Genomic DNA, 24,820 nt, shown 5'->3' on the forward strand with positions numbered 1-24,820 from the left:
CCACCTCCTCCTGCAGCTTGCCTGGCTCTGCAGGGCTCTGGCAAGGCCAGGGCTGGCTCCTGGCTGCTCACTCCCTGCCAATCTGCTGCTCAAAGCCATCACCGATTTCATCTGCAGCCAGAAAAGGCCCTGAGTCCTTTAATAATCTCTTTACCAACTAAACCCAGCAACGGGAAACCTCTGGCACTGGAGGTACTTGAGCTTGACCCCAGCTACAACCAGCTACAAAGTTTTTAAAAACCTTTGGCAGAAGGCCCCCAAAAGGTCAGCCCTCACCAGCCCCATCCTTTCCTAACTATTGTCAGGACTTAGCTGTATCTGCATTTAAACACAAGAGATGCAAAGCTTCAACCCACCCACATGTCTGTCTGTATTCCTCAGGAAAGGCACAAATTTGGATGAGAGAAGCCATGAGGGGAAATCCTCTAACAATAGCAAAGGCAGAGAGTCGAGACAGAAACTCCCCAGGACTCATGAGGAGACAGAAAAACTCTTGCCTGGGGAATACCCACCTCTGGACCCTGTGCAGTCTGCCAGGAAAAACCTAAGGCTCAGGAAATATATGCTGTCACTGGAAGATTTAGAGAGGCAAAGGAAAAAGGACGGAAGGGAGGAACCATGTGGGGAGGAGAGGTTCCTGCAAGAGCTCTGGAGAGCTGAAGAAGACAAGAAAGGAAAGCACCGGAAAAGGTGGGTTCTCCCAAAATGGTGAACAAATATTACCTCAGAAGTTAATTGCAGCTGAAGAAATGCATGCACTGAAAGGGCTGCTGCATGTTTTAACCCATGAGGCAGTCACAGTCCTGCAAAATTGTTGCTGCTTTGTCCAGAGGAGCTGGTTCACAGCCATTTTAATCAGCTGCTGTCTGAGGTTTATTGGAGTAAACTGAACACAAACACTAAGTTGAGTTGTTTTAACTACAAAGTGAGAGAAGAGAGATAAAGCTAAAGCTAAAGCTCTTGGCTTCAACCTATAAACAATAAAACTCTGTATTTCATCCACAGTGGAAGAAGACAAAACCAAATTCAGTTGCTGTGATGTGTTTTTTAAATTGCTTTAAGATTCAGAACAGAAATGCTAACTTGATCCTGCTTGGATCAAGTAAAAAAATCCACAACTGGATGCCTGAATTCCCTACATAAAGCAAAACTTTACGGAACCTTGAGGGCAGACTGGGGCAAACACAGTGGCAGGCAGAAAGCTCTGTGGGCAGAGGAGCTCAGGGCCATACAGTCTTTTCTAGTAATTCCTTCATACCCCGGGCCTGAGCATAGGAGCTCAGTTCAAGAGTTCAGCTGTTCAGTTCCTGGTACCCACCCTGGCATGAGACAACCTGTCTTCTCCTAAGCTATCCTAATCACAGCCCAGGAGGCAGCACAGGCCAGCAGCCATTTCCAGCGGGGCATTCTGGATGTAGCAATCCACATTTGGAGGACAGGAGAATGTAATGGTATAGACACAGCCAGACACTGCTCAGTCAGGCCAAGCCAGGGCACCCCGGCACAGCTGAGCTGACTTAGCATTGGTGCTGCTCTGGATTCCCGCTTCATACAGCAATCCTCACTCCCTGCCAATCTCCCCTCAAACCACTGGCAAATTACGCCTCTTTCCACTGCAGAATTTTCAGCAGTACCATCAAGACCACCCTGGCTGCAGGTGAATAGCTCATCCAACTTGTGGCTGTCTTCCTTGCCTTTCCCTTCAGAGTATTAGCCTCTTTCAGATCTAGTGCTCTTGCTTTATTCATCCCTAAAGGCGTTCCAGTTGGAGAACCCCCTGCAGTTGTGACTAGACTCACAGTACTACTTTGCAATTTATGAGGAAAATTTTTTAAAACACAGCAGTGCTAAAAGGCAGTGCACCTCTAAAAATCCAGATGTATTGCCAAAGCAGCATGGTAGCCTACCAAGGACTTGAAAATATGTATATGCAAATGTTGAGATAGATGGATTTAAAGAAGAGCGATAAAGAGTGGTGAAAAAGATAAGTCACTATACCTAACATTGTCCCTACAATATGGAGTTAAATATATATCTGATTTCCTACTTGTAAAGGGAATTAAAACATTTTAACAGAAATATTATAATGTTTCTGATTTACCAGAAAATAAAATGAGAAAAAAAAAAAGATGCTCACTTTAAAAAAAAAAAAGTTTGCTATGAAAGCTGATCTTTTCTACAAAGGTCCAGGAGAACTTGCAGAGTAACTGGCGACAATACATTGGAATGATAATACTCCAAACTATCAAGAAAGTCAGAGGATGAAGAAGAGAAAACATATTTCAAATGATTTTCAACACTGCACCCCACAAATGTAACATAATTTTGAGCAACCTTTATTCTAGGAAGAACTAGGCCTGGGATAAAAAATATTAAGGAGAAGGGGTGTTAAAAGCTGAAAACTTAACCACAAGCATGTATTATGGTTTTTGATATGTTCCTGATTTGGACAAGAAAAAATCCAGTCTTTCTGTTGTGAAGAATCCCAAGATCCCCTTGCTAACACAGATAGAAAGCTTTGAGGAATGAGAATCATAGAGCAAAGAAACACAAAGTTTGTAGATCATCATTAATACCTACAAAAGCTGAAGAGCTGAACTGGCAAGTGAGTTGCCCACCTGACATCAAAGAGCAACTCAGACAGCCTTGAATGCGGGACAGAGCATCAGCACAACTGGGATGTCTCCTCCAGGCAAAAGGAACCAGGCCATTATGAGCTTCCACCTGGATGATCACCAGCAATACAAAACCAGAAAATAAAGGCCCTAGATTAGCATTTTACCCCTAAGGCCAGTATATTTAACTGGATATCAGGTGGTTCAGCAGCACAGCAGCAGCGCTGGGCTAAATCCAAGTCACAGCCTTCTGGCCCAGGAGGAGAAGTTGTTATCAAATGAAGCGTGCTGACAACATATGGAAGCCTGTCCTACTGGAGCAGTTTCATCCTCATCCAGAAAGCAAAAAACCTATAAGATTATGCCAAACACATGATTTAATTTAGGTCTGAGCTCTGCTGCTCACAGCACTCTGGCCACCAATACTGTATGGGATGGACTGTCTTGTTTCAGTGCTGACTTTACATCTTTTCAAAGGTTTTCAGAGAGAAAAGGTCCATGGATTATTTTTTTTCCTTTTTATCCTGAATTTACTAGGCATTAGAGAGTAGTTTACTACTAAACACATCTATCTGTGTCATCTCCTGTTTTATTCATTTCCATCCCAAAGTAACTTCAAGCACATCTGAAGCACTCAAGCTGTGAGGCCTGCAGCTCCCTCTTCAAAGCATGTAAGCACATAACACTTTAACAGGCATAGAACACAGACTAAAATGGTCCTCCAAGAACTGCCCATCCTCTGACAACTAAGCTCCTGCCTTTGGCCTCTTACCTAGACACCTACTGCTAGATGGCACAGAGCTGGGACACAGTGCTTATGTACAGTCTGATCTCCATTGATGTCAACTGAAAATAACTTCCATGGAAGCAGGGTGAGCTACATGAGAACAGAGACAATGTAAAATCAGATCCAGGATTCTCATTTCCACTTTCACGTTTCTGCCTCAACACTGTACATGTGAGATTTACAAAAATAATAATACATATGCAGATTTCTTTTCTAGATAGCCAACCACTGGTTCAGAGTAAAAAACATCTGACTGCAGAATATGTCATGCTGCAGCTCTGTCCCAGTGAAGATCATACTTCTTATACAAATTAAGTTATTTTGATTCAGTAAGAATTCTGTTCTTGAAAGGAATGGAAGCAATAAACTAAATGAGGATCAAATACCAGATCTTGTCATCCTTCAATGCATTAAAAGACCAAAATAATCAAGATTTTCAAATAGTATGTCAAACTGTTCAGAGCAGAAAAGCAAACTTCTTGCTTGTTTTGGCATAGCAAGTTCTTTATAGCTTCTACTTGTTTTAAGTTGGAAAATACAACATTGCATTTGCTAAACCAATAGATCATTTTCCTATCCAAAAAAGGACAGCTTCTTTTGTAAACTTACCAACTAAGGACCATTTTATGGGAAGTACTGCTTTATCTAACTTCTCCCTGTAAATAGTTATTTAAATTTTTAAACTCTTCTTCTACAAAAGAATGATTTTGATGCTGAGTAATTAAGTACATTTTGTCAAAAGAATAATATTCGAAGTTTTCTGGTGATATGCAAATTACTAAATACTTCAAGTAAAAAAGCTTAGAGACTAGAGTGAATGATCTCTGGAAATGATTCAATGTAATTGAGAAATACCAAGAGTGGGCTCTGGCTTGTTATTATCAGTTACTGCCTATTGCAATGAAGAAGCACTGTCTGGATCCAAGACAAAGAACATTCAGTAGTGGCTCGTGGTTGAAACAGTTCAGTTGAGTCAGACAGTGCTTACCGAGGATCAAGAACAGCTAAGCCTTCTGTACTTGGACATCTAAAGCCTGAGGCACCCTAAAAAAAGTTGTCGGTACTCATGATCCCAGCCGCCGAGAAACTAAATTTGCTTCCAGGCTTTAATAGAAATGGTTTAGGAATTCAGTGAGAAAATCCATCTTGAAATGAAGAAAATAACTGTCTGAAAATCACTGGACAGGTAAACCAACCCAGATACTAATATCAGGAAGCTTTGATTCAATTACTGTTTCTTAAGCTGTTATTGCTTATGCCTTAGTGGTATTAAGAATGTGACACCTTCAGATAAGAGAATAAAAAAAGAAATGCCTATTTGTGAATATTATTACTGAAATGTTAGCTCTTTTGGTCTTTAAGATGCTCTAACTTTACCTCCTTGTAGACACAACTGAGCTCAAAAGCAGTTTCAGACACTGTAAACACGAGTGTACTCCAGAACAGCACATCCACTGGATGCTGATGCATTGATGCTTTGTGGTAGAGCCCTGCAGTGCCCAGTAAAGTGCCTCCTGTAGTTGGGATTGTAATCAAGGCATTCAGAATGTCCCACTCACTAGGATTTCCTGAAGAATGCACTGAAGAACAATTACAAACTCTCTTCCCTCTACCAAGGCACTTCCTTTGCGAACTGCAGAGGCCTCTCCTCCTCTGTGAAATTCAGCTGAAAGTGGTCAATGTGATAAAATGTTGGGATCAGGGGACAGTGACACAGAACAGCTTTACTTAGAAAACTAGGCTAAAATCTAAATAAAAAAGGCACTAGCAGCCATACTTGATTATACCAAGGGGGTCTAGAATTTCTTCTTCCTCGTCTTCCTCTTCCTCTTCCTTTTCTTCCCCCTTTTTGACATTCTGCACTGATAAAAGCTGCGAGATTAAGTCAGGTGTCTTCTCCTCTTTGAAAAAATCCATCACCTCATTTTCTTCATCTTCTTTATCCTTGTCATCAGGCATGTTTTTACCCTTGAAGTCAATGGCACTGGAAGATTTTGTTCCTGCAAGACACAATAACAGATGCAAAACTGAGTACACAGGATAACAACTAGTTTATTTAATACCTTGCAACTGCTCTTGATGGTTTTGTTTGAGGAATGAAGGACACGATCAGCTTCTGTGAAACTCTTTCAACATTCCCACTGTTCCCTTTATCCACTATGTGTCATGTGTCCGATCTGTTTACTGATTTAAAGTAGTTAAGTAGATAAAGACAGAGGAAATGAACCTTTATCTGAGACACAGTAGTGCATGTCAAATCTGCTTATTTATGTTCCCTCTATATCCAACACAAACAATAGATTTTGCATGTGGTTATTCATCCCATCCAAACAAAGTCTTACGAGAAGTTTCTCTCTGAAGTGCCTTTTCCTCTCCACTGGCTACACAGGGGCTGTAAATACTCTGTTCAGATGTAGATAGCCAACTTCCACATAGCTAGTTGAGATGAAATCCACTTTTTGACATTCATTTAATTCATTTGGGCTAAAATTAGAGTAGTGGACAGCATGAAAAAGTTTCTACAGCAGCTCTTCAATTTACACTCAAAAATGACGCCTGAAGTTCTAACACCCTTCAGAATGCAAGATCCATCCAACTGAGCAAATTCACGCAACTGAAACATGAAACTAAGTCTTCTCACCATACTTGTCATATGCAGAGCCCAGGAGAATGAGGAGAAAACTCTTCCTCGCTGTCAAGTCTCTGGATGTCCAGGAAGTAATTTAAAATAATTAGACTAGGTAAAAAAAAGGCTAGTGAAAACTGTGATGGATAAAGTTAATGGTTTCATCCTTTTGACTTTTCAACTAACATGGCATGGGAAATTCATCTCACCCAGCTTTTCTGCACCCAGATTTGTCTGCATCTGCCAAATCACCCAGGGCAGACTTCACTGACTCAGTGTGGGTGTCCATGCTCATCATGTGGTCTTATGCTCCCCTTATAGGCAAGAGAGCACTGGGCAGGGTAGGCAGTGAATGTTAGGATGCTGCTTATCTTATCCCCACAGTTATGTGTTTTACCATGTTGATTCTCCCTAAATATCCCTGACTATATCAACCAAGTCTCCAGAAAAGCGTACAGAAGTACCCTGAGGATCTGCAGTGTACGTACTGAATTCCACCTGCTCTGGTAGGGTGGCACTTAGACTATTCTAAGGCAGAGTTCGATGAATGGGTCACATTACCTGTACCCAGTCTCTCCAGATATAAAGACAGTCCAGCCCAGTTTACCTGTAGACATGTGCACCACAGTTAAGTTAATCAGCATGCCAAGATCAACCGACATGAGTTCTGAATTCTCTGTGCAAGGGGTCTACTTTCAAAAGAACACTGCCAGAGGAAAATAACCAAACCCAAACCCAAACCAAAAGCACTCCAAAACCTTATTAGCAAAAGGATTTTACCCAGTATTACACAGCTTTGCCCCCCTTGACTTTAGGAAGCTGCCAGTTTCACAGAACTTCTAATGAGGCCACACCTGACACTTTTGCAAAATGGGCTGTTCACACTTGTTAGCACCTTGCAATTTCACTTCCTTAAAACTAACACTCCACTAAGAATCCTGCACAGCACTGGGCTGGAGTATTCCCTGCTCAGCAGCTTTCAGCTGAATTAGAAGCAGAGAGCCCATATGTTCCATTCATTCTGTGACTCCCTTCTATCCCCAAGGGACATAAGGAAGAAACTACATGAATCACTGGAAAAGGTAACAAGACAAAAAACCCCAAAACAACAGAGGGTCAGAGAATGTGTTTAGCTAATAAAGAATCTGTCTTTTATTTAAATCTTTCTCAGAGTCAATAATTTGCATGAAAAACAGAAAAAACATGAAAGAGTTGCTCACTAAGGGAGACCTGTCCCTTTAGTGTCCATCTCTCCACTGACAATATATGATTATTTAGCCTTCTAGAGTTACATATTCTGATTCACAGCAGGAAATCAGAGACAGGACAGCACAGTGCTTGCTTTGAAGGTATCTATCAACACCTCAGAATGAGGCATGTGTCCAAACAGAGGAGGGGAAAACACTGGCAAAGACGACTATGCAGCACTGTAAATGATGCACATGAGGATATTTTCCATGACAGCCTCTATTCTGGCATTCTCTAGTTTTTGAGTACCTGAGACAAACGCCTTCATCAAGCACATTCATGGGAGAGGGGACACTCACATCTTTTAGTTACCTAAAAATTCCAGTAACTCAGGACTCGTTGCTAGATCCGCGTCTTTCGAGATGGATTTCATGATATCATTGAACATAGCTCTTCGTTCACAGATGTCAGATTCCCCCACGAAGAGAACTTTTCTAGGCAAGAGTGGAAGAGAAGCCTGTGGATATCGTGCTGTCAGCCTCTGGTAGAGCTCCTCTATCTCGCTGTACTTCTTGGAAACCTGCAATGAAATGTGCTGCCTGGGTATGTTTCTTTACAGGGGAGACAGGAGCAGCAAAGCAGCAGTTTAAGTGCTGTGAAACATTAACCATGGAAACCGAAGTGGAAAAACATGTATTAGCAAGGAGCTTTCCAAAAAGCCCAGTCAAAGCCTGTTATGTACCCAGGGAATCCCCAAGCATTGTTGCTGGTCTTCTAGTTATTAAAATCTACTGCCTAATGGAATAGGAGTTCATTGCCAGATACCTAACATCATTTGTCTGACTCATCAATGAAATACTGGGGGGGGTCACTGCTCCAGATACTCTTCTGACAGCAGAAATCCTTGTCCACTAAAAGTGATGCTCAGTCCTGAGAGATAGGAAGAAAAGCCCTGCCAGGTAAGTATGTGATGGAGAAAGCTACCTGAACCTTTCCACCATTAAGCCAGACATCCCATTTCTCATTCCTTGTGGCTACAGTGCCCTTTGGCTGTATAGGCCTAAAAATCTGGCACATTTGCTGACCTGCAGAGCACATAACACAGAAACCTAAGGGCAAAGACCTCAGCTGATCCCTGACTATTCAGTTTATCCATGAGAAAATAAAACCCAACAACTTGGCCATGGCCTACAGGTTCTCATACAAGGAAAAGATGCCAACAGTGAATGGAGTCATTCCTTCTGCACACAAAGACAGGAAGCCTGAGGAGAAATAAGGCTCAAGATACTACAAGGAAAGCAACAGCTATGGGAATGTTGGGTTAGAAAAGGTGTGGCTACTATGTCACATTAGGTTTTAAATTCAGTACCCTAAAAAAACCAATACACAAAACTCACACACAAACAAAACACTATCTCTAAGTGATGCTACAGATGCAAAGGAGACTGACTCTCATGCTGTGTGGTATTACACAAATAATATATTCATCAAGGCCTTCTGTGCATGTGTTTTAATGAATACAGAGATGAAAATAAACAATCCAAAAACCTAGTGCTAGTAGACTGTATACAGCCCAGGTCCTCTACTAGGGCCCAGCTCTTACCCTCCTGTAACACGTTGGTGAACTCTAGCGAAGTAAATCCTCATTAATACTGCAATGTGTGCAGTATTGCATATACTGAGATGGATATAGAGAGACTCAAGCACCACATTTTGGGATGGCAGAAGGCAGAGTTCTTCCACCAGATGATAAAAGAAAGTGATAAAAGAAAGTCAACCTAACAAAAAGCACAAAAGTAGAAGGGAAATTAATTATAGATTAATGCAGAATCCCTAAACTGCATCTATACCAGCAAACTAAATCGGAGCAGGCATATTCTCAGGCACTGGAACCTGACTGTGTCTACTAGAAACCTTAATAGTGTCTATGGGAACCTGACCACGCCTGGAATAGTTAAAAGGTAGTACTCCCCCAGACAACTCGTCAGCCCAAGGTTTGGCCTGGTGCAGGGACTCCACAGGAGCCAGTTTGGGTACTGACACCCCCTGCAGATGGGTCAGAGTTTCATACCACAGATGAGCCAGACTGTGAGAGCTGCCCTCCAGGCCAGAGAACAGGCCCTGACATTACCAGACACACCTCGACTAGTTTACTAAATCAGATTTAGGCATAAAGAGCAATAACCACCTCAGCTTTCACACTTCCCTGCCTTTCACAGTAATTATCAACCAAGTTGGCTGATTCAGCTGTACAATGTTCACTGTGGGTTCAGTGTCCAGCCGCCAAAGGCAGGCAGCCCTGTAACAAAGACCTGAAGGAGAAAACCCAACTCGAGCCCTCAGGAGAATGAAAAACAAGTATTTTAGACTTGTCTCCTGAAAGCAGTGAAGGTGTCAGTACCACTGTGCTCCACACACAGGATCTGAAATACAATTCACCAGCCAAGCACTAAAGTGAGGGCAATAGAGGATGTTCCAGAATACAGCAATCCTCCCTTCAAAAGATACCCCAAAAAGAGTGAGGAAAGCAATTCCAGAATTCTGAACTGCTGTACATTTCTACTTTGCTAGGTCCCAGTAGCACTCTGAAGAAGGTATGACATCAGAGCCTCTCCCAACAATACCACATAAGCACAAATGTAAGGGCAGTGAGGAATTTACTAGTACTTTTTCAGAAGAATAAACACTATTACCCTCCACCCAGGAAAAAAAATTGAGTCAGATTTGTGAAAAACATTTAACGTCTAATTAATTTCAATAATAAATACCAAATTAATGTCTGAAAGTATTACAAGACAGCAGCCAATCAAGATTATGCCAAAACAGTTTTAAAATACTCTTAGCATTAAGCTGAGACACACAAACTTATTTCTTTCCCCACTTAATTTTCATTCCTTCTCTATTAAACTCTGTAAATTATTCATAAATCTCAATTTATGTCTAATTACACCACTGAACCTAAAGCAAATGTACACCCTAATTGAGCCTTTGTGGGTCTGCGTGGGCTTTGAACAACACCAGCAACCGTACACACGACACAGCATACCAAGTGTGACAGCACTATATCCAAAGCATACTAATGTGCTTCCCCAAAGCCTGCACCACACCATGCAGGCCAATATCTGGCAGTGCCGGGATGCCCTCTGCTGGAATAACCCACAGTACCAGTGAGATGTCAAAACTCCAGCTGAAACCATTCCCCACTTACCTAAGCCCATTGCTGGCCCCTGCAAGCCCTGCCAGCTGAGGCTCCTTGCCCGCTGCTCCTGTGCCTCAAACCCCAGCAGCCACTGGCTCCTCAACACCTTTGCTCAACACTGCTGTCAGCTTTTCCTTGGGTTTGGTGCTGGAAATGCAGCAGTAAGGCTGGCTGAGCCCAACAACCTCAGACTGATGCATTTAGAATCACAGAATAATTTGGGTCCTAAAGATCATCTAGTTCCATGGGCAGGGACACCTTCCACTAGACCAGGTTGCTCAGAGCCCCGTCCAGCCTGGCCTTGAACACTTCCAAAAATGGGGCATTCACAGCTTCTCTGGGCAACCTGTGCCAGTGCCTCACCACCTTCACAGTAAAGAATTTTTTCCTTTTATCTAATCTAAACCTTCCCTCCTTCAGCTTAAGTTCATTCCCCCTTGTCCTATCACTCCAAGCCCTTGCAGAAGTCCCTCTCCAGCTCTCTTGTAGCCCCCTTAGGTACTGGAAGGGGCTCTAAGGTGTCCCCAGAACCTTCTCTTCTCCAGGCTGAACAATTCCAGCTCTCTCAGCCTCTGTCCACAAGAGAGATGTCCTAGCCCTATGACCACTTTCGTACCATCCTCTGGATCTGATCCAACAGGTCTTTCCTGTCCTCAGGACCCCAGGTCTGGATGCAGCAGCACAGAGGCAATGCAGGGGCCTTCTAAAGTGCTGGCGAAGTTCCATGGGGTGTATTTTCTCAGGTCAAGTCCCACACATCACCCAGAGCATTCTCACACCTTTCCAGTCAGGCATCACTGCTCTGCCGTGACAACTTTGTACCCTTTGAATTTGACATCCTCTGCCAATTTTACAGGAGAAAGGCATATCATCACGTAAACAAAATCAAATCTTGCTTTTTCTGGTTATCACTCACAACCCTTTGAAATTAGTTGATGGATCATATGGCCCAAAATGTCAGGATAAAAATAAACACTGCTCTAAACCCTGTTTTATCAATCCAATTAAGTAAACAAAGTCCCATTTGATTAATATTAAAATATTTTGCTTCCGTTGCCTGTAAATCCTGCAGGTTACGATCCTGCAGTTATTCTCCCCCCCTCCATGCCTCTAACTGAACTCTGTGAACACTGTGGAGCTAAACCCCCACCACCTGTAAGTCAGCCTGAATGTATACACTTCAAGGAGTTCTGTCAAGTCACAGTATCAAAGGCTCAATCTACTTCACTTCAAAAGAGTTAATCATGCAAATACAGCAAAGCATGTGCCTATTTGCCAGGTCAAGACCCTATTTGCCTGTAACAATTAACATTCAGCACAGAACTTAAAGAGAGACAGCGATGGGCTGAATATTTTTTTTTTTTTTTCACCAGGAACAAATAAAGTTGAATGTGATCAAATATAGCTGCAAGGTTAAGAAAACCACCAAGAAGTTCAAAGTGAAAGCCTGAAGTTTGCTGCTAATCCCTCAAATCTCATGCATGTGCCTTGTCCCCCTTCTTCACAAGAACCTCATGCATGAAAGTGCACACACCGGAATGCCTGTAGGATACGAGCCCAGGACTCTCAGTTGTGTGCAGAATTTGATCCCACTCAGCATTAATGGGATTTCATGCGCCCTTTCCCTTCAAAGCTCCTTTTAATGCCCCATTTCTGACCTCAAGCTTTTCTTCATATGCTTTGTATCTACTGCAAAAGTTTCAACAAAACAGAGATTTCAGAGCTAACTCGAACCCTTGGCCAGCCAATGCAACCCAGCCAAGAGCACTCTTGATTTTATAGTATTTCATGAAAAACATGGCTATTGTGACATTCTTTTTACAAAGCCCACTTCTTAACACTGTCAGAAAATGGAGATCCGGCAACACTATCCTTTACAACAACCACTAGCTTTGGGTACAGGACTCAAAAGCGTCCCTTCTCCCAGACAGCACAACCCAAGCTTTCACTTGGACACTCCCAATTCAAGCCATACCGGAATTAATGTTGCTTGGTGACCCCATGGGTATGCATTACGGTGGATTTTAATTACATGACCACATGCTGTTCTCCCCATCTGTTTTGCTCAGCAGAAGAGCAAGCACTCAAATATTTCTTTTTAATCAACATGAATTCTTAATGGCTCCTGAACCCATCGCTACGCTGAGCATTGATTTTTTTTTCAACCCCTCTCACATCACAGAGATTATAAAGCGAAGGAATTTATCTTCACAACACACCTGTGTGGTCAGGAAAGAGCAGCTCCAATGCACAGATTTTGAGGCCCACAAAGAGAAGGCCAACATATGCAAACAGGTAATGATGAAAACATAAATGAATACACACCCACATACTTATACTCCCTCATTTTATGAGAAGAAGGCAGTTCTATAGTAAATGCCTTCCTAAATTATGCTGTGCCTGTCAAACACCGGTAGTTATTTGTTCAGCTTTGAAAAAGAAAGAACTTGACTAACAAATGTAACTTGTAAAAAAGCATCAATTAAACTGGATGCAGATAGAAAGAGAAGGCACTGAAGGCTGGGTGGATATTTAACAAGGCTGGGAAGACAGAAGTTAATTGCTAAAAAAGGTAAGGTGTGACTAGAAGAAATGTATGCAAGAAAAACAAAACCTTTTCTTCTTCTCACAGAAAACTGCAGATCCATAGGCAGTAATTAAATATCACCCTGGCAGCAGTACCAAAGAGAAAACAAATTTCCCTCTTTCGATGGGGCAAGAGTATTCTGACCTTTGAAAGAAATGCAGCTGACTTTTCCTTCAATTACCAATTATAACCTCAAGGTTAAGCAGTTCTACAACTCATTTGCCCTATTTTACAATTAGCATTCTTTAAAATTGAAAGATCTCTCCAGTTTCTAAGAATTTAGATCGTAAAGTCATCACAAAAGCTAATTTCTTCTTCTGTTAATGTTTCGCAAACATTTCAATTAGAAATGCTATGGTACTGATTTTGCATAGTCACATAACGGCTGGAGTACAGGGAACTCTGGATTGTTTAGACCCACAAGTCTAGTAAAGGCTCCACAGGTCAAATCTGGAATATCTATTTGATGTTCATCTGGTTTTGGTCATAGGCCCTTAATATATCTCGATCTTGACAGGACGAGAGGACATAGCTTCAAACTGCACCAGAGGAGGTCCAGGTCGCACATCAGAAGGAATTTCTTTATGAAAAGGGTTGTTAAACATTGGAATAGACTGTCCACAGGGAGGTGGTGGAGTCACCATCTCTGGAGGTGTTCAAGAAATGACTGGATGAGGCACTTACTGGCCAAGTGGTGATTGGTCAAAGGTTGGACTCGATGACCTTAGAGGTCTTTTCCAGCCTAAATGATTCTGCGATTCGATCCAGTGTGGCCCAAACAGCATACCACACATCACAGCTAGCTTAGAGGGCGCTTGTGCCTTGCTCGCCATCACTTTCCGGGGAAAACAGAAGTGCTGTTGGAGCAGCAAACGCGGGTCCGCCCCTCGCTGCTGCCACCTGGCGCCGGACAGGGAGCGAGGCCGGCACTGCCACAGGGAAGGGAGAACCGTCGGACAGGGAAAATCCACTCACCTGATGCTTCAGGGGGAGGCAGAAGGGTAGGAGGAGCTCTCAAAACACAGACCTGGCTCCTGAGGTGACCAAAATTGGACTAATGTATGCAGAGCCAGTGAAAATCCTACCACGCCTGCCTGTCGCCTCTAACTTACCTGCCACCTCAGCACTGTGAGGCTCCTTCCTCTAACCTTTCATATTTAGCAGCTTCAACAAAAGCAAAAAAAAAAAAAAAGTCACCTCTCCCGTCCTGTTCCAAAGTGTACACACAGTAGTTTCTTTTTGCTCCTTCAGGTGTCTCATCTCACTCTGCTTTCTGATATAAATTTGATATGTTAGATCTGCTGCCCAATGTAACCTCATTCTTCTCTACTGTTCTCCAGCCCCTTGGTTCTCTTACACATCTCACCTGCAAGTCCCTCGGAAAGGGTGGTGGTTCTTGTTTGTGCTGGTACAGCATCCAGCAGAGTAGATATCCACTGCAGACACTGTGGGTGCAACTCACCTCTCCTGGAAGCACAGGGTTGAGACTTGTCTCCAGCTTAAGCAAACTGCCTACACGCAGGAGAGGTGCCCCAGCCCTCATGACAGACAGATACAGTCCCTACAGTTTGGCAATATGTCACTGAAATTCAACTCACCTGAATACAGGCAGCTAGTGTTACCTTGGATGATGCCCTGTATCTCACCTCACTCTGTTCCAGGGCAGTGCCAATGCCTTTATTCCCCCTGTCACACCTGCCAGCCCTGTGCACACACCTCAGATAATTGAGAGTTTCTCAAATGGTACCAGCCGTGTATGTTATGCAAAGTGGGTTCCTCCACACCACAGATGCTCAGTTACATCCTTCCCAATAGCACTGCCCTGACTGGGATGGGAGTTTAGATATCCACCAAACGCAGACACCTAATCATAGAGAGCAGATTTTTCTGCCTAGAGACAGGCATCCCATGGCATCCAAGGGGCTTGTGTGGGGCAGGCAAATAATACACAAGATCTATGGGAGACCCACAACCTTCTGAAGTTCAGGTGGAAAATCCCAGGGCAGCTCTGACTGCACACATGATTTGTGTGACTCTACTGACCCTTAAGCATTTCAGCCTGGAGTTGAAGCCCCCTGCTGCAGCTGTCTAAAATGTAGATGCTTTCCCTTTATGGTCAAAGAAGAGAGACATTTCCAGAGGATGAGTCACCTCATTCCCCTTCTCCCCACTGACCATAAAAGCAAGGACAGTCTCAGATTAAAATATCCAACTTAGAGAGATAAGTTAGGACAGGTGAATCCCCTTGTTCCTTCCAGTAATACATACAGACAAAACTCACTGGAATGAATTGATGCAAAGTATCCATCCTCCAACCTCCCAGCTCATGGTTTTAAATTACTCTCACAAAACAAACTGTATAATATATCAGATTCAGTCAGCTGAAAAAAATGTAACTGCTGAGATAAATGTTATTCCTGCCAGGTTCCACCAGTTTTCTTCTTCATGAAGAATGAAATATCAGGAGGTCTAACCAGAGGAAAAATCAGGAAGGTTCATTTCACTTGAGTGCTAAAAATCCTCCTAGAGAGAGCAGACATGGGAACAGACAATTCCAGCAAGCAGGGGGGCCACAGTAGAAAGTCTGTTTATCCTCTTTATAGACAATCTGATTTTATCAACTTATTCTTAAGTTAAGCAAAATGAATTTAGATGACAATAGCCCAGTTTAACACCTCTGGATTAGTCAGATCCTTTTTTTCACAGAGCTGTGTGGGAATATTACATAACATAAACAGGCATTGCTGCACAAAAAAAAGCAACTGCACATCCCCTTCTCCCATCTGCCCATGTCTGGCCCTTCCACTGTCTTAAAACAAACTTTAATGGGGCTGTGCAACTCACAGGCTCAAGAAATATGTGTAACTCAGTACTGAATAACAACCCCCCAAACACCCATTTTTAGCCAGGACGTTCAGCTGACGTTATGGAACAGCCACATGACACTGGCACACAAAAGGAAACACTGAGGGAGTGAGAACAAGCAGTCAGGGACCAGGAGGGAGAACAGAACAGACTCTTACGCCAGCACTGCTGCTCTTACCATAAAGTTATATATAGCATAAGGTGTGGAATAAATGAATGAGCTCTCCTCATCATGCATCTCTTTACAACACTGACAGATGTTTATCTGCAAATCATACTGTGTAAATAACCATTTATCAACTATCTTCTATGGAGTGTGAGTTACACTACAGGTAATGGTCTACCAGGTAACCACACACTCACATCACTGTGACATTACAGTTATTGCCAAAACATCTGAAAAGAGCACATGTTCACAGCATGCAGCAGAATGGGTCCCTTTATAGTTAATGGACAGAGAAATGCACTTCTTGGGAGCGGTTCAGCAGGCCGCTAAAGAAGATCAAATAAAACATACCCTAAATGCACCTTTTTCCATCAACTTAATAGACAGTCCCAGGTGAAACAGCTTAAGTGGATGTGCATATGTTATAGATGAGATTAATTTCACCTGGTTTAAGTCATGTGCTGTGTTTTCAAACCTCTACTCTGCAGGTATAATGACAAAGACAATCCAACTCAATAATGTTTTATATGGACGCTTTCTTGAAAAACTCTCTTACTAAGGATTTTAAAAGCCATGCCAAGGCTAATATATCCATTCAAATAAGCTATTATATATTTATTTCAAGTTTATGTACCAAGTCCAAGAGCTTGGAAGAAGACAATTTTGTAGCAGGACTTATAAAAAGCTTAATTGGTTTCTATTTGTTGACCCATAATGCCAAATGCCTTTAAGGCAACAACAGTCATTATTGCTTTGAGCTCCTGGAATAAAGAGTTCAACTAATACATGTAGAATACTCTATTGCAGAAATAATACAGACTGTGTTGTGCTACCAAGGACCTTGACCCAGAGAGGCTGTGATTGATGATAAACTATCTGCTACATCAGGACAAAAACAATCAAAGCTGATTAAGAAAGTGGTCACCAACACAGCTCTGATTAAATACTTACCATAAACTGAACTACATCTTCAGGCTTGTGCTTTGCTGATTTGAAGGCAGCCAGTCGTGTGACGACGACGATGTGATACTCCACATGGCCAGACATCATCTTCCCACGGATTTCCTGGTATTCTGGCACTGACAAATCCAGCCCTGTGTGCATATTCTGAATTTGCCTAAGGGAAGAAAATACACGCAGAGTTCAGGCATTGGCACAAAGACTTTTAACTGACCCTCTCCAAGGATCCAGTTCAAAGCACAAGAAAGTCAGTGCAAAGACTCCCACTGCAACAGGACATCAGACAGACCCTGCCCCAACAGTGCTCCTACTCTGCATCAGGACAAATTTAGACATGGCTTGCTTCCTATCCATGACTTTCCATCCCAAAGCACCTACCACTGGCCACTGCAGGCAAAATGTCAGGAGCACAGCATTTCTGCGAAGAGATGATGTGGATTTCTTCAGGACTTCGCTCACAGGAGTTGAAAGTGCTCTTACTCAGCAAGGCAGGTAAGAAGATCCCATGATCTCTCATCACAGTTTGTTCTGAGGCAAAGGTCTCTTCATCACAACTCATGCCAAGCCCTATCCAACTCTCCTCTGCCTAAGGACATTCCCAGAAATGGTAGCAACAATAAGCTAAAAGGGGCCACAAAAGGAAGAAGGAGCTTGCTGGAGCACAGGAACAACTTGAAGTTTGTGAAGAGGCAACAAGGGAACTAGATAAAAGCCTGGAATACAAAGGAAGCTGCTGGAGCAGACTGATGGGCCAACCACAGTTTCCATCTGCGAAGGTCATTGAGGAAAATCAGACAAACATCTATCAGGACTGAGTAAGTTAAAGGAGGACATGATCCCTTGGAGCTGCCTTCTGGTTTTGACTGCCTGACATAGTCTTGTTGCCAAACACCTAAGGGTGCACCGGCTAAAACATCTCAGCTTTCCCACAGAAAATCTTACTGGAAACAAAACTACCTGTCCTTTCATATCCAGTTAAACAGACAATCACAGCATTAACCTCTGAATGTTGCCAACAGTCAGAACCACCCAGAAAGTTAGAACATCTCCTTTTGGGAGGAAAATGCAACAGGGGAGCGAGCTGCTGCAGCAGTTTACTCAATGCATTTTTTTCTCCTGTCAGCTTCAGACCCACGGAACCAGGGTGTCACCTTTCCCTAGATTCCCATCTGAGGAATTATTTATGGTATTTTTGCAAGAGGAATGCCAGAACTGTATTATATTTCTCACTCATCAGGAGTAAGACCAATCAGTTGCTGTTGGGGCACAAAACAGTGCTGAATGCTTTTTAGTGAAATCAGAAGGGATCATTTATAAAAAACCAAACTAGAATCATTAAACATTTTTTCTGCCTTTTTTAAGCTTAACTATATGGGGAATATCAAGTCCCATCTTCCACAGACTTCCGTTGATTGCAGAGGTGTCTTATGGAATTTACTTCTTTCTTTAGGAAGTTTAGATTCCTTAACACAGGCACCTTTCACCTAAGGATGCACAATGCATAGAACTTAAAATGCAGTTTCAAGAGGTTTAAACAATCTAGTTTCCAACAAAGTTTCAAAAAACTCCCCTCATCATGTTAAAACTTGACCAGTTCTTTTGAAACTTGAGCTTTCCCAAGAAGACAACCTCTGAATCTCCAATGCAAAACTTTAATAAAAAGCACTTTAAAGAGAGTATCTTGAGAGTTCTTGATAAATAGGACAACAACCAACAAGGGTACAGTCCCAAATTTTGTACCCAATCCTCTCTGCAAGACATGTTTAAAACATTAGGGTTTTAACAACAGCTCTACCATCACCAACATTTTATAGTATTTACCTCAATGCTATTCTGTCTGCTCTGATTCTGTTCTCATTTTCTGCCAAAATGCTGACTCAAAGGGCACCTGCCAGTAAAATCAGCTGGATATGGAGTTTTTTAGAATAGACCTGCAGCAGAGGAAATGCTCTCCAGATGTGTAGTCACTCAGAAGCTGTGCCTGCAGCTTAGGCAGCAAAAGGGCTTGTTAGCTGGTACTCAGGAATAACACAGGGAAGAGCTTGAGTCACCAGTCCTGGAGACATTTAAAGGTCATGCAGATGTGGCACTTGGGGACATGGTTTAGTAGTGGACCAGGCAGTGCTGGGTTAATGGATGGACTTAATGGTCTTAAAGGTCTTTTCCAAACTAAATGACTATGATTCTAATTCTGTTAACACAGAGTATAAATAGCAAATTAACCTGCTTTTCTCCTGATGTAAATAAAACAAATAACCAGCAGTGAACCATCCTGAGTGGTTCTCACTCAGCTGAAAACACACAGATATTCCGAGATGACACAACAACTTCACCTTAAGAGGTGTTGCCTCAGAGAGCCCTAAAAATGTCATGAACCTAATAAATACTTTATCTATACCCAGGGGTTTTCTTTTAAAGTTGTTAAAAGTCTGACATAAAGTGATGGTAATGGGAAGCAATTAGAGGGAGGGGGAATAGCTACATTTTTGTTTGTTTGCTTTAGGCCTTGTGATCACTTTCATTACCACCTCTTACAGGAAACCCACCCCTATTACCTCTTAAACAGCAACAGGATTTTTTTTAAATATAAAAATGATTCTAAACAAACAGAAATCAATAGGGAGGCTGTGACAGACAGAGTGTACTCTCCAAAGTGCTCACTGGTTTTTGTAATGCCTTAATTTCAAAATAAGCAGCCTCAGTGTTTTAATTCATTAAATACTGCTGTTGTTGTTTAAACAGAAGCAGCACCTGCAAATCCCAAAACAGAATATAGTTTCATTGCATTTTTCACATCAAACACAATTATTTTTACACTTGTTCCTTTAAAAAAAAGCAACAAAAGGAGAAAGCTGGTTGTTTAAATTGGACACACAGGTTTATTGCTTCTACTCCTTATTTAAATCTAGCTTGTTTATCCCCAAGTTACACTTCTGTCTACAATACCGATGGTTCAGGGGAGACCTGGGCACATGGCTAACCTTCCTAAGACGAAATCACCTGAATACAAGGAGACCATTCATACCAGTAACACTGTGCTTGCACAATCAGATCATGAGTGGCTGGCAAGGGACAGAGGAAGTGGAACTTATGTAAGGGTCAGCTGAACAGAGCAGCTTCCACAGCTCATGGAAGAGACAGTTTTTCATTCCTGTCTTTTGATTTGCATGTAATAATTAAATTGTACTTTAATTAATCTCCTTTCTGTGCTGAAAGGCTAAGATGGGGAGTGGGGAATACCCACTGCAGGCAAGAAAGCAAAGTAAAAGACAAAGTGCTAAGACCAGAGAAACTTTATTCCAACGTCTGTGCACCCAGGAGAGTGGACTCTGCACTTCCTGCCTCGATACAGTCAGCCTTGCCAGCAGTGCCCAGCTCCAACAACCTCTGCCTTAAGGGGGCCAAAACATGGTGTTCCAGGTCATAACAAAAGGAAAAAAACTTGTACAGCTAGTCTATTCATTAAGTGAAGGCAAAATATCTGACACAAATTACCCCCAAACATTTTATTCCTCTGTATAGTCTAAGTACAAGTATACAGATTACAGGCTCCCCAGGGCAGTGGTCACCAAGCCTGTCTGAGTTCAAGAAGTGTTTGGACATTTTCAGGCACATGGTGTGATTCTTGAGGTGTCCTGCGCAGAGCCAGGAGTTGGATTCAATGATCCTGATGGGTCCGTTCCAACTCAGCATATTCTAAGATTCTATGATTTTTATTACCACAGCAACTAGGAGTCCCATTCTCAAAACCAGTATGTATAAAGAGTGGAAAAGGTCACAACTGTAGAACTATTTTACCTCACAAGATTAAAAATATGTTTATTTGCTAAAGTCTTAATCCCACACATACATACATATCTGATTTTATCACTGAAAGTATTCCAGTATCAATGGGACAATTTGCAAGTGTGTCTTTTACAGTCTAGAGACTGTAAAATGAGTCCAGGTGTTCAGATTTCCATTTCCAAGGCTAAACCTAATATCAAGTCAGTCCTACAAAATATCTATTAGTCAAGTCAGATACATTTGAAGGTTCAAGGCCACTGCTCCAAAGGAAGCCAGATATTAAGGGATTAATATAACAGCTTTGAAGTTAATGAGACTGAAATAACTGTTATTTATGTCCTAGGAGATAAGGACTTTGCTGAATCAACACTTCTTCTCATGACTCATCTGACAGGAAACTGCTTTCATGTGGTCTCAAATATTTTGTGGGGATAAAAGAAAAAAAAAAAAAGAGATCTCTATCATTTTTCTATAAAGATTGCCAGAAGCATTTTCTTCTTGAGGCATTTCTCGTGAGGGTTCCTTTATCAGATCTAGGAAAACGCAGGTTTTAAAAGTTTAATGCAACGGAAAACAGCACCTCTGCACCCACCTGGGGCAGGTTTACAAGAAGGTGGGAAAAGAGAAAAAATCCATTTAGCCCATCACTGGGCTTCCAGCCAGAGGGGCTCCCGGTGGGCACGGGGATCGGGATGCAGGGCACGGCAGCGGGGAATGGGCATCAGCCAAACCACTGATGAAGCCAAAGCTTCGGGATAAATTCTAATTCCTTCTGACCCACCTCGGAACCACGACAAGGAAAAGGCGTTTCCGCAGGGCGGGAGCACACGCTGCGTCAGCGTGGAAGGGAAGCGACCCCAAGTTATCACAGGAGGAAAGGGCCAGTGAGGGATCTCTCCCGGCTGGGAAACGCCAGAAAACTCGAGGATCCGCACGTATCCCAAATGTCCCGGGGCAAACCCACGCAGCAGCCACCCGGCTTCCCCTCAGCTCCGCCACCCCGCGCTCCTTCCCTTCCCTCCCTCCCTTCGCTTTCCCGGGACGGCTCCCGCCACCAGCGCAGCCGAGGCACGGCTGGCCCGGCAGGGGCATCCCCAGCATCGCCAGGGGCATCCCCAGCATCGCCAGGGGCATCCCCAGCCCCGCTGGGGCCGATCCGGGTGGCGGGGCCGGTGTCCCCGGTACCTGGTGGTGACCAGCACGGCGGGTGCCGGGCCGCGCTGCTCCATGGCCGCGGGAGGAGGTCCCGCCTCCCTTCCCGGGGCTGGCCCTGCCGGATATCGGGCGGCGGCGGCGGCTCCCGTGCAAATCGAGCGGGGGGAGGGAGGAAAATGTCCGGAACGCGGAGAAAAAAGTAGCGGCCTTGGCTCGTAGTCGGCAGGATTCGAACCTGCGCGGGGAGACCCCAATGGATTTCTAGTCCATCGCCTTAACCACTCGGCCACGACTACACCGATGGGCGAAAACCTTTCCACGGGAACCCCACTAACTCATCCTCTTCCCCACGGGACCAAACCATCCCCCGAGCTTCGGTGCATCTCCGCGCCCTCCTCTTCCTCCTCCTCCTCACTGGAAACAGCTCGCACGCGTCTCTGCCTTAAAACAATGGGCACGGCACTGCTCCAGAGCCCTGGCCTTACCCAGCCCCATCCCGAGGCAGCGCCAGCCGGGAGCAGGACACGGCCACACACCTCGGCTGTGTGCTCCGAAATTTTGGGAAGGAAGAAGGAAGCAGCTGGTCCCGCTGCTGCCCCTCATGGCACCCGCGGCCAGTCTGGGCAGACCCCGTTGGTTTGCAGGTTTCTGGGCTCTCGGTTGTCCCAGCGCTTTCTCTGCACTGGTGCCCAGGGCTTCTGCAGGGAATAAATTTTTTTTAATACTCAATCTAAACCTCCCTTGGTGCAACCCGAGGCCATTTCCTCTCCCTTCACTTGGGAGAAGCGATCGACCTGCAAATGTCGATAAGGTCCCCCCTGAGCCTCCTCCGGTCTAAACACCTCCAGCTCCCCGAGCTGCTCCTCATCACACTGTGTTCCAGACCCTTCACCAGCTCCGTTGGCTTCTCTGGACAGACAGATTCCCACTAATATGCAAGGGATTATTAGAAAAGCAACAGAAACCAGACTCTGAGACTGCATCAATGCAGCCAAACGAGGTCTGCACACCAGTGGGTATGCAACAGGGTCCAGGGGTGTCCCCAGAGAGGAGCAGCATCTGAAAGAAGACCGAGTGAGTGGATTAGGACTTTTCACCCCTGAAAGGAACAGCTAGAGGAGTTTAGGATGGGATGGAAATCTGTAAAAATAAAGAGAGGTCCAAAGTGGCATACATAGAACAGTCTTTTTTGATGCTTGTGAGACAAGAAATCTGGAGCATGGAACTCAAAACAAAAAGGGGAGACTTAATACGTGAGCTTCTTTTCTAAATCCCAGTTGTTTTCTCTCCCTGCCACTAAAAACCTTTTGTTAAGCAGAGTGTAAACACCATCCCCCAGCTGCAGCCTTTCTGGCACAGGAGTCCTGGTTGCCAGAAATGCTACAAGCCACCAGAAAGTGTTTTTGGAAGGTGAATTGTTCTCATGTGGCCTCTGACAGGATAAACAGCTCTGGGCTGGAGCTCTTGAAAGCACTGGTATATCATGAATAGTTTTATGTCTAAATGAATTGCTTCTCTAATGGCATTTTTATCCCCATTTGGCTTTCTGGATAATCCAATTTATTCAGATAGTAACAAGGAGTAAGCAGCTGGCAGTTAGCTGCCTGAGACAGCAAAAATAGAGCAGGACCTGAGCCATGAGTTCCCACTGAGGCTTGTCATGCTCACTGAGCACTGTCCTTCCAAATATTACCAAGTGCCTGTGAAGATGCTTCAAAACCTGAGGCTTTTCTCTCTAAACAGAAGTGTTTGCCTGGCCTCAGTATGCTGCCTCTCTTTGTCCTGGAGAGGTTGTGTGCATTATATCAGTATACTCATGAAGAAGTCCAAGGGCTGCCTGTTTATCTGATTTCCTAAGAAGTCTTATACTTATTTTTATAACTCCACAGCCCGTATCATCGTAATAAATGAATAAAACAAATGCCTCAGTGGTGCTAAACTCTGAGGTTGTGGAAATCATCAGCTGACTTTCCTGTGAGGTTAGGGCAGGGTCTCTCATCAGATGGTGACTGTGAAGAGTGAATCTCAGCATAAAAGGTGCACGTAAATCAAATCTGACAGGAAAAGACTGTAATGTGCTGATAGAGCTGCCTGCTGGAGCTGAGCAACAATCTTTCCTTTTTCAGAAGCAACTTCCCAGAATACTTGAAGTTTGATTCTCGTGTTACTTTGGATGCAACAGAGAAAAGTTCTTCCACTGAACCTTTTTTTTTCCTTTTTTTTTTGTTGCAGAAATGAGCCCATTGATGAGCGTTGGCCAGACCCTGCACCTTGGCCATCAGTCACGGTGGCACTGGGATTTGTCTAGTGTAGCTGGTTGTCAACTGGAAACCTGCAGGGGAAGGCTTATGGGAGAATGTGCAGAGAATCTAAGAAGCAATACTACTAAAAGTCATCACTAATAGAGTTATGATTTCCTACCAATACTTGGTGGGAAATCAGCTGCTCCTCTCACCTTTGTGGGTCTCCTTTGCCTCAGTTTAGTTGTGTATGAGTGAAGGAAAGATGAGTAAACTCTTGAAGTTTCAGGGCTATTTTCTTTGGGATTTTTTTGCTTTTTTTTCCTTCCTCTTAACTCTCCAGTGCTGACTGGTTTGGTAGGTTGCTTCATTTATTTTTATTCATTCATTTTCCTTTTTTTTTTCTCCCCCCTCCTCCCCACCCCCTTTCTTTCTGGACCCTCAACAAACTGAATCAACATATTTGTGCAGTCAGTATTCAGCAGCCTAACATGCATAGCTGCAGCATCTCTGTAACAAAACTGTTAATGAATTTGCACGGAATAACTGCCCACATACAAACCCATGTTCTTTTGCTGCAGGTACGTGTGGTACTGTGGTAGAACCTCAGTGGTTTCTGACTAGATGAGGCAAGGTCAAAGAAGAC

The 24,820-nt window shown here is 43.5% G+C and overlaps 1 protein-coding gene and 1 non-coding gene across 3 annotated transcripts in view; both read right to left on the minus strand.

Annotated features, from left to right (window-relative positions):
• The window catches only part of HS1BP3 (HCLS1 binding protein 3), a 51,240-nt gene extending 28,936 nt beyond the window's left edge, over nucleotides 1-22,304 (minus strand). Inside the window, exons 1-4 of one of the 2 annotated variants that reach the window (XM_032684116.1) lie at nucleotides 21,965-22,304; nucleotides 16,985-17,150; nucleotides 7,589-7,811; nucleotides 5,180-5,402 (exon numbers count right to left, since the gene is read on the minus strand). In XM_032684116.1, coding sequence (XP_032540007.1) covers nucleotides 5,180-5,402; nucleotides 7,589-7,811; nucleotides 16,985-17,150; nucleotides 21,965-22,008 — 656 coding nt within the window. In that variant the 5' untranslated portion in view covers nucleotides 22,009-22,304. The remainder of the gene's footprint in view (nucleotides 1-5,179; nucleotides 5,403-7,588; nucleotides 7,812-16,984; nucleotides 17,151-21,964) is intronic. The other variant, XM_032684117.1, reaches the window with a different exon arrangement.
• Nucleotides 22,149-22,230, minus strand: TRNAS-AGA. The gene has a single exon. It is a non-coding gene; the product is annotated as a tRNA-Ser (tRNA).
• Nucleotides 22,305-24,820: the final 2,516 nt, after the last annotated feature.

The sequence above is a fragment of the Chiroxiphia lanceolata genome, chromosome 3, assembly GCF_009829145.1.
Source record: "Chiroxiphia lanceolata isolate bChiLan1 chromosome 3, bChiLan1.pri, whole genome shotgun sequence".
NCBI lineage: Eukaryota > Metazoa > Chordata > Aves > Passeriformes > Pipridae > Chiroxiphia > Chiroxiphia lanceolata.